Source organism: Acipenser ruthenus, chromosome 20 (genome assembly GCF_902713425.1).
Source record: "Acipenser ruthenus chromosome 20, fAciRut3.2 maternal haplotype, whole genome shotgun sequence".
NCBI lineage: Eukaryota > Metazoa > Chordata > Actinopteri > Acipenseriformes > Acipenseridae > Acipenser > Acipenser ruthenus.
In genome coordinates this window covers 1,917,734-1,928,175 of record NC_081208.1, presented here as the reverse complement: position 1 = coordinate 1,928,175, position 10,442 = coordinate 1,917,734, and the positions used below count along the sequence as shown (strand labels likewise).

Below are 10,442 nucleotides of genomic sequence, written 5' to 3'. Positions count from 1 at the left end.
CTCTTTCAGTTGTACCCACCACCTCCCCGTTATATATGTTTTAGGGGATACAAAAAGAATACATTTATACAATAAATACATTAATGCAAAACACAAAATTGATGCACAAGTAGTTTTTTTTTTTTTTTTCATAATTCATAACAAAGATTGATTCAATCCAGTTTGCACCTCAAGGCTTGCGGTCAATTTACAAAATCAAAATTTACAAATTAGCAATTATTTAAAACAACAATGTACTGTATCCTTCCCTCTATTATGATCTCAATTAAAACCACGTACTCAAGACAAGGTGATTTTGGAGCTGAATATGGTAGCAGCTTGAATTCTTCCTGCAATGGGTACTCTCCATCACCCGACCAGCGAGTGCAAACCGTCTGTTGATTAAACACTGCATAACAGAGTAGCTGGTTGTATTATCCTTCCAATCTTAAAATCCTAACACCTTTGGAATATTTGTATTGGCAGCAGAGAGGTATTTGGCATCTTCCTCATACAGAGGAACCACCGCGTCATCGCCTCTCTCTTTCTTCTATTTGTAATTCCGTAGATAGACAAGTCTATGGGGCTGGAATTTTTCCCTGCACAGCGGGCACTCTTCCTGCAAAAAGAAGGGGAGGAAAAAAAAAAGAGATTTTTAAAAAACGGCTTTAAGATTATTTTGTAGTGGATTGCATTAACCTGATTTAAACTATAGTGATAGCGTTAGCTTAGAGGCCATCGGCCATTGGATGATAAGCGATCTACGTGGAACCAGCCAAGAACAATGCTTAGAAATTATAATATTCACAATTTTAAAAACGCTCAGATTTCTAACGCAAATCTATAAGAAGGAAAGTCAAGTAGAGAAAGGTTTCATCTAGAGCCCTCTTCAAATAATAAATACTAAGCACTAGAAACATTTGTCTGCTTGACTTTTAGTGTTTACCTTAATAAAATACCATAACCGTCCTATTAGGGATTGGCTTGTCTGCAGTGCTCCAATGCTTGCACTAGCAAGCCAAGTCTACACACATAATTTCACAACTTGCATTAAACACCTTGGTATTGCACCACTCTGTAATACACTCCCAGCAGAAGAGGTGGCCGCAGGGTGTGGCTGTGGAGTGGCGTCGCTCCTCCAAACACAGGACACAGCGAGAGGTTCGGGCAGCCAGGGGATCCAGAGGCGAACTGCTGCAAAACAGAAGATCATTCAGCAGAGGATTTAACAGCGATAAAGGAGGAAGGAGAATCCTTTTAAAAAAAAAAAAAAACATGTTCTGGATTAAATATTTGAAAATTAGATTTTGAACTTGAAGAAAAAACATTACCAAATAGTTTCTTCTGCCCATATCACAGAGAGCAATAAGACTCTCACTGCTTAGTTTAAGCTATTCCTGGCAATGATGAGGTGCTTAATTAGATGCAGCTTGCAACCTATGCTCTGATGTTAGTAGTAATACCTATCTTGACTCAAACTGTAATGCAATGGTTGCCTTATCTCAGCAGCAGGCTTAACTTCGGGAATCTCAGAATGGCTATACCCAGAAGAGGCGAGGTTTCTGTATTGTTTCCACTCCTGCCTGGCCCTCTGCCTCTGTCTGAAGTTGTTGATCTGCAACGCAACTGTCAGTGCCAGCTGCAGTAACGACACCGCACCCAAGAGCTTGTAACTGGTACGGACAGCACGGTCATCTCCTGGCAACCCTCGAACACGGAGCTGAGAAGACAGAAAACAAATATAACACTGCAGACAGACTTTGCTTAGATCAGTTTTGGGTGCAGAGTACTGAAAACTGCATTGGCAGACCTTGTGCATATACCAAAGAATATACCAAAGAAAAAAAGATCCCAAATAAGCATCATAACTGGAGATTGACATTTAAAAACTATGGAGTACTAAAAACAATGTATGTAAATTGATATACTTACATAGCTAATGCCCGATACCCTCTTCCCAAGGTGGTAAAATGCTCCGTTAATGTAGAAGAGAGCTACATGCAGTCTGTGTGCAAACGTGACTCCTTGCCTCAGAACGTACGTCCCATGAAGAAGCGTCCTCCTCTGTGTCTCTGTGAGTCTCCCTACGGCCCATTGAGCCCTTTCCCTGAAGAACGAGGTCAGATTCCAGTCTCTGGTTTGAGGAGCCCGGGGCCCCACGGTTTCTGCTTGGAGTTCATGCTCCAGCCGGACCAGCATCTTGTCCAGGAGATACGGCACAAAGACGTGAAGGCAGATTAAAGCTCCACGTCTGGCACGGGAAGGGACTTTCCGTTTAGTGGGGTCAACCTGGAGGATATTGACGTACTCCTCCCCGAGGGTTTGAAAACCTGAAAACAAGAAGAATCCAGGCGATTTCAGAGGCACGCCATTGACAAACCATATACTGGAAACTTACATATTCAAACAACTCATCAAAACCCTTTCAATTCTGCCTTGCCTGAAAATGTTGTCAAACAGTAGTATGCAAGGTCTGACAGCAACTCAATCTCTTTCCTCCATTCCAGCCACTTTTTAGATCCTAAGAAGTCAAAATAAGAAGAGATGCAAGTAATAAGATGCCCCTTTGCCTTCAGTTCCCTATAATAGTGTTTAATGTGCCATGGTCATGGACAGTGAATTTATCAGGCACTGTAAACCACACACATCTGTGCTGGATCTTACAATGCAATCACCATGACTACACCTACAGTATTAGTAATGTTTTTGTCTTACCAGCTAATGTCTGAAAAGCTTCATTGGCATTATTCCGAAGACAATTCTGGTAATAGTCATCTTTCTGAGTGGATCGGATTAGCTGTGGTTGGTTTGCAGGTTGCAGAGGCATTGCGTAAAACCTAAACATGGGAGTTCATGGGTTAGACTATTTTCTTTTATGAATGATTAAAAAATACAACGTATTGCCGTTCACCTGATTTTGCAACTATGTTGAGAACATCAACAATATGCATTCTCCACTTCACTGATTCTTATAGACTTTCAGCATGTTTTATAATGATTGAACTGATCAGAATTCACTAAAGGTTTGTTTGCATGGTCTCACCACTGTACCCTCCAGCACAGCAGGAATCATCGAGGACAATTCAGTTTATCTGAGCTCTGCGCTGATGAAGAGGTCAGAAAATGCCACGGGGCACATTTTGTGATTGTGTGTAAATTCCTTCATGGAAATTGGAGGTGCTAACCTGAAATAAAGTCTGTTTAACATACAGTTTGATTATGTTCCTTCTGAAACGTCAGTAATTGTGATATATAAATGCTGTGCAACTACAAGCCTTGCAGAGATTTTAGATCTGATGTCTTTCCCATCGTGACTGAAACACTGCAACTGTTGCAGCACAAGTTACATGTATGGAATGCCATAACACTGACTCAGAAGTCATGTGTTGCTATTTTTATTTGAATTATTTTTAGTCCTCCCTATAACATTTCTATAAAAAAAAGGGGGATTTGGCAGTCTTATGAAATAATTCAACCTGAATGAAACAACGAGAGTTATACAAGAAAAACAACACATTTAAACAATGACGGATATGCAACTTCACTACTGGCGATACTGCTTACAAACGTCGACCTGGTTTTGATTTTAATTAATGCAGCCTATGCAATAAAAACCTCGTCCAATTAGACTAGTCGCATTTCGCCTACAAAGAAACATTTGTCAAACTTAACATTTATATAATTTACGTATCCGTAAAACAGCAGCAAAACAACTACAAATTGCTTGAATTCTGTAGCAACCGGCCACGCAGGTTTTGTAATTATATCGAAATACTGCTGTGAAGCAATTTAGTGCGGTACTGCTGACAAATTTAACATTTCCAATGCCACATTACCTGCCTCCTGTTGCGGGCAGTTTATTACCTGAGATCCTAGATTCGCACACCGCCGACCAAATCCCGGATGTCAGCTTTATTTACATCGAGCAAGAAGAAAAGTCTGTGGAAGTTAGCAGTAGGGAGAAATTAACAGCGCGACCTAGCGGAGGTAAACTGTAGCCGCATTTAATATGTTAACCCATTAAATACCAAATAAAATTGTCTTTATAAAAAATCAGAACACAAGCTGTATTTATGTAATTTGATACATTCCATTTTGACTTGACTTTATGGTTAACACAATTAAAGTAAGTTATCACAACAATATAGTTAAAGAGAACATTTAAATAACAGGTAGATGCCAGTTAAAAATGCTCCAGAAAATTATAAAGTAGTCTGTCCTCGAATGAGGACAATGGCACTTAATGGGTTAGCATTGTATTGTACAACCTCAGAAAGGTGTAGTAAAGCATAGGAAAATAATGGTAAAAGTATGGTAAAAACAAAGGGAAACATTAACACTGATCCATATGGATATATAGTACAAATCATGGTAAAGCACAGCAGAAGATTGATGTTGTGTGGAAGATTGTGTTGAAATGAGCTCTCACAAAAATGTTCTTTATTTAAAACACATTCAAAGTGTTCCCATCTCAAACAGCCCAATATATAAAGCGGAAGGCTTTGTCATTGATCAAATAAATCAGACAGAATGGAAATTACATCAGATCTTTCTCGCGGATTTGTTTTTCTACAGATAGTGACTCAAACAAACTGATGCAGTGAATAGAAAACGTGTCTATTAGACAGCCAAGGAATTATGAGATAGGGTTGCCACCTGTTCCTGTTTCACTCTGGATTGTCCTGGTTTTGAGGAAGGAGTCCTTATGCCATCACACGACACTAAATGCCAGTACCATAAATTGAGCACAAGTGAGATAAACCAGGAATTATATAGGATTTATAAAGAGGGTTTAAACTTTTAACAACTCCATTCAGACTTCCCTGTTTTTAGGTTGCAACCCTCTCATGAGATGAGATATGGAACATCGTAACAAATAGCAATTGAGATTATTGGGATTTGGGAAATGTTTCTGTAATGTCGAACTAGCGGAATCAGAAAGAAATCCTGATCTTAATCCATTCAGAATGCTTTGGCCTCAGGTACTGTCTTTTGTCTGTAAGCACATTCATTACTGCTCAGAAGTGCTGATAAGATAAATTCAGCACTACCACATTTTAAAAGGCGCTGGATTTCCAGTCCTAGAGTTAAATCCCTCCCTCTGTTTCACCCTGCCTCTCCCATTGCAGCTCTGCCACACCTGCTGGTATTCAGAACACTGTTTGTCAAGGAAGCACAGCCTGTAATAATTAACAATCCTGACCTTTCCCCACACACTTCTCTCTCAGCGTGCCCCTGCACTAGATCTTCCTTTGTTTTGGTTTAATCCCAATACACTGCTGTGTGTCAGTCTTTTTGGATTTTTTTTTTTGGTGAAAAAGGATTCAATTACACACAAGACTCCTTCGCCTGAAACCTGCAGAACCAGTTTCTTTGTGTTCTTCTTCTATAAAACCAGCCCACAGTATTCTCTTCAGTTTCTGTGTGAGCAATGCGCTGGCAGCAAGCGGTCACCACTCCCCCTCTCCCGCTCTGATAACAGTGACCTCGGAGCAGTTTGATGAAGTGCTTGGAGAGGCGGTGCGGGCTGGGCAGCCTTCAGTTTGCATGAGGAGGTGGAGTCACTGCAAACTTTAGTTTACTTGTGACTTCTTGCAGAATGAAAGCAGACACAGCGTGAAGACAACACACTTAACAAGGCAGGCTTGCTTTTCAGCTTTGCTGAGCTGGAAAAGAAAGTAAAGGTAGGTGGAATTGATTTGGGTGTTGTTTCTGACTGGTTTGTAAGGAACAAAATGTTTACTTGGGAATACAAAGGTAGGTGCGCCGAGAAACCAGAGCTGAATCTAGTTACATTTCCAGGTGCAGCTGCATAGATTTCAGAATCAGTGTTACCATAAAGTCTTATTATGGGCAGCAGTGTGAAGTAGTGGTTAGGGCTCTGGACTCTTGACTGGAGGGTCGTGGGTTCAATCCCAGGTGGGGGACACTGCTGCTGTACCCTTGAGCAAGGTACTTTACCTAGATTGCTCCAGTAAAACCCAACTGTATAAATGGGTAATTGTATGTAAAAATAATGTGTAAAAAAATAATAATGTAATTCTATGTAAAAATAATGTGGTATCTTGTAACAATTGTAAGTCGCCCTGGATAAGGGCGTCTGCTAAGAAATAAATAATAATAATATTATTGGAATTGCATTGTACATTACCTTACAGCAATTATCAGAGAACACAAGCCTACCTTTTTATAAGAGTAATAATTCACTGAATGAATAAGCAGGTATCCTTTGTATTGTGAGGCAACCAGCATGTAAATGATTTCAAAATAAGAATCACTACCAATAACTGCTCTCATATACCAGGAAGTGGACAATCCGTCCATTCTCAAAATTCAAAATAAGTATTTGCATAGAAAAGTTGTTGCTTTTTGTGTTACAGGTTACAGATTTACAGGTTGATGTTATAATATCCATATTGTCATGAATCAAGTGAAATGAATGTGCCATGGTTACAGCAGTGGCTGCTTCAGGGATTATTAATAGTGAGAGATAGTCATCTTAAAAGCAGACACTCATTACTCATACCCAGAATTGCTAGCATATTGCCCACCAGTTATGTCCCTCAACATTAATATTTCAGCTATGACACATGCTATGACACATGTTTAAACTTTAAACATAGGTTATATATATATATATCTGCCATTTGTGTCAAAACATTTTCTCGCCATCGTTAATTTTTTTTCTTATTTGAGGTGTTATTGTTCACCTTTGATTGCAAAGGAAGGTCTCAGTGGAAATCCTTCAGGGCATGTTTTTCTTTGTCATGCAGATGCATAGCGATCTGATAAGGGAGAGATGTTTGTAAACCTGACAGGTAATGTGCAATGATACCACCGTGTATGGTTTGGAAGTTTGTGAATTAGGACGGATCTGACGCACAGGCTCAGCTCTGTCTGACAACACCTGTCAGTCAATCTGTGAGCAGTCCTCATTGTGAACCGGTAATCAGAGAAGTGAGCCTCTATTTGCATTGATTTGAATTGGTGTCAACAACTATGGGGGCAGATTCAATCAACGAATTCAGTGCTGCATTCAGGCTTGGGTTATCTGTCTGTCAAACCCCCAGATCACACCACTGCATTGAATAGCCCTTTTTAAAACTTTATCCCTTAATTTAAAACGCATACATACTGTACAGTGCCAAAGTGTGTCATGGAATGCTAGCGCATGGAAATCTGTATGTATGCTGTATTTTTTATTGAATCTGTTCCCTTAGTTAGGGTCTCTTTTAATGATCAAAACAGGGGCAGGATCTGACTCTCGCTGTTTAACTCTGCATTAATCCTGCTGGTGATTTACTGAGCCCCTTAGTGACATCACTAAACACAATAAAAACCTTGTTACTTTGTTTCAAAACGCTATAGGAGACCTGCGTGTCAGTCCAGAAACTAGCGGAATGGTAATCAATGTGTCATCAATGTAATAAGTGGCTGACGATAACAGCTGGAGACAACAGTGGGAGATCACATGCCACATGTGCAATAAACATTACAAAAGTCCAATTATCAGACACAATGCTGGGAAGGAAACTTTAACCACAGGAGGCCAGGCTGTAAATAAGAGCAGCATCACTGAGAGAAATGACTGCAAGGGTAAAATTGAATTATGTATTTGGAGTCTCCTGTTGCCCTTCCTTTGACTTGTTATTATAATATATAGATTTTTTAAATTAATGTTTGCAATATAACCCAGAGTCATATTGAACTGTTTCATTATTATTATTTTTTTTCATTGTCAGTGCTGGAGTCTTTGTTATATTAAATGTGTCAGATACAATATTGTGAGGATCTCTATCTAGATGGGTTACTTTCTGCTGAAAAACATGTTTTTGGAGAGATGTGAAAAACATAGGGGCAGGTTTTGAAGCAAGCACAATTTTTGTCCTTTTTAATGTGCAGTAATACTTAATGAAACTTGATAAAAATGTATTTTAGTATTGCATATTTTAGTGTTGAATGTTTCCTATGTGCTGAATATTACCAGCGTGCAAATCCTTAACTAGAACACATCAATTCCATTCTGCAGCCTAGGGCAGGTAACATAAAAGACTTTACAACACCTGTTAGCAACATAAAGGCATAAAAAAAGAAAAAAGAAAGAAAGAAAGTACTCTGTAGATCACAAGATCTGTGAATAGCATACAGTATTGTTGTCTTGACGTTAGAACAGTGAGAATTGAGGTGCAGAGAATAGTGGGTTTAATCATAGTCTGAATCTGTTGATTTAGTCACTAAAGCGCTACTGCATGTGCTCCAGACTCACCTAGTTGTGAGAAAGGATCCATTAGACAAATGGTAATATAAGGAGGGTCACTCCGGATTCACTGTCCCAGCCCCTCTATGCAGTGGAAAACCTGGGGAAAGCTGTAGCGATTAAGAAGGAATTCATGGCAAATATTGTCTGTGTCGTGAAACCAATTGAAGGTACGAGCTTAAAGGCACCAGGGTCTGTGTTAATAATACTGCATTAATAACACTGCACTTCCTTGAATTCCCTCAGCGGTTTACCACTCACACAGATAGCTTTCCTGTCGCCTCTGTTCTTTAATCCCCCCCTGGGCACACTCTACACCAGCTGTGACAGGGAGATAGCAATCAGTTACCTACCTGTTTGTCATAATCACAAAGCCACCAAAAGATAAAAGACGGTCTGGTCTGCAGTAAAGATTGTCGTTCAGCCTGGACTATAAGCATCTATTAAATGCACAAGGTGCAGTTGTTTTGCGCAGTTCCTGAGATCTACACCTTCTAATCAGGCAGTAAAAGGAACACCTGCTTAGGAGCAAATTGCTTTTTTAAAAAAACCCAAAGGTAACCTCTTCCTGACAATGGATTTGTACTGCGCATAGTAACCCAACAAACCTGTATGCTCAGCTGAACAGCAGCTTCATATGCCTTGTGCCATTCATCAGTGCACACTTAACACAGCATTATGAGCAGAAAGCATTGGGGGCACGCAACTGTTCTGCAGACCATCACGGAGGAAGCCATGTACTCACTGAACCAATTTACTAAGAGACAAATTCATCACAGTTGCTCCAACTGGACTTTACACTCAGCTAGCGTGCTTGTATACAGTCTGTATCAATAATATTGACTTGTAATTTATCACCACTGGTTTTATAGTGCAGTGAGTTTAATCAGTAGACACCAAATAGGTATTCAAATAACTTTATTATGAGCGGGCCAGAGGGTTGATTTCATGAGCCTATACCCCACCGGGACAAACCACAGCTGTAGTGTTTTACTGTAATTGAGATTCCATCAGGATTTCATCAATCACTTATTTTAAGGGTAACCCTGGTTAACCACAGATAGGTTATTGATGCAGTCCAGCTGTGACTTATATCTGTGGTGTATAGGCTGATCAAATCAACCACTTAATCCAAAAAATATGAATGCAAACAGTATTTATGTAATTTGATACATTACATTGAGACTTACTGTAACTTTTGCAGTTAACAAAAGATGAGCAAGTTATCATAGCAATATAGTTAAAAAGAAATTTTAAATAACAGGTAGATGCCAGTTAAAAAGATAATGTTTTGTTGGACCGTCTGGGTCAGGGAATGTGGAATCTTTTCTTAAGATTATTGTGTTGCTTTAGTATAACCCAACAAAGCAAGACTTAAAGTAGAATGCATGATAACTGCAGAACCCCGATCTGACTGTCTGAATACAGGGCTGTGTTTTAGATGGGAGACCATGGAATTTGCAATTCTAATTATAATCCGCTTTTCTGCTAGTCTACCCGTTGAAGATGACCTTGACTTTGTTTCTGACGTTCTCTGAACAGATGAAGGAGTAATTGCAGAGTTTGGCTTGCTCTTCTCTCTAAACAAGTGCCCAAGGTCTCAGTCTTCGTCATACTACAGTGCAACTGGGGAAAAGAAAGAGCTCTGGGTACTGTAAGCATTGGATGGGCTCTCCATTCTATCAACCTTGTACAGTGCTTATAATAATGAGGATAATTAGTACCGTGCACGCTGGAGAGAAAATATGTGTGTGACTTCAATTCCAAACTTTGACATCATCCATAACTTCAGATTACTTAATGACTCTGTTAACAGTGTGTGATCAGGAGTGGGTTAGCTTTGGGGAAGGTGGGGGTAAAACTGCACTAGTAATTTCGCCTGCAAAAAGGATGTTGAAAGCATATAGATTGCTTACAGTGGTTAATAATCCCCTCTGTATTCTGATACTAGGAAGGTCTTGCGTTCACCTGGCTGGTTGATATGAGCTGGCAGGCAGCAGCATGGCTCCCAGTCATTGCTCCCTGAGTCTGTTCATATTTACCTGAGTGTGAAGAAGCAGGTGCAGCCTTCGTTGTTTGGACAAAGGCTTTTGTCCGCCTGCAGGATGTTTCGAAAACAAACAGCGTCAGCTAAACTTCAGTAAGATCCCCTGAAAAGTCATTGCTTTTATCTAACAATCCTCAAATGCAAAGGAAATAACACACG

General features: G+C 39.8%; 1 protein-coding gene across 5 annotated transcripts; it reads right to left on the bottom strand.

Moving 5' to 3' along the window:
- Positions 1–98: 98 nt before the first annotated feature.
- Positions 99–3,953, bottom strand: LOC117425732 (peroxisome biogenesis factor 10-like). Of its 5 annotated transcripts, none has more exons than XM_058993072.1 (7): positions 3,844–3,953; positions 2,695–2,816; positions 2,420–2,500; positions 1,912–2,309; positions 1,524–1,699; positions 1,038–1,173; positions 99–598 (listed from the first exon to the last, which is right to left on the bottom strand). In XM_058993072.1, exons 2-7 carry the CDS (start codon positions 2,804–2,806, stop codon positions 530–532), a joined length of 972 nt encoding a protein of 323 aa, XP_058849055.1. In that variant the 5' UTR covers positions 2,807–2,816; positions 3,844–3,953; the 3' UTR covers positions 99–529. The 5 variants fall into 5 exon arrangements, with proteins under 5 accessions (XP_058849055.1, XP_058849058.1, XP_058849054.1 ...); XM_058993075.1 differs by having other exon boundaries at positions 1,038–1,170; positions 3,816–3,906; XM_058993071.1 differs by having other exon boundaries at positions 3,816–3,905.
- Positions 3,954–10,442: the final 6,489 nt, after the last annotated feature.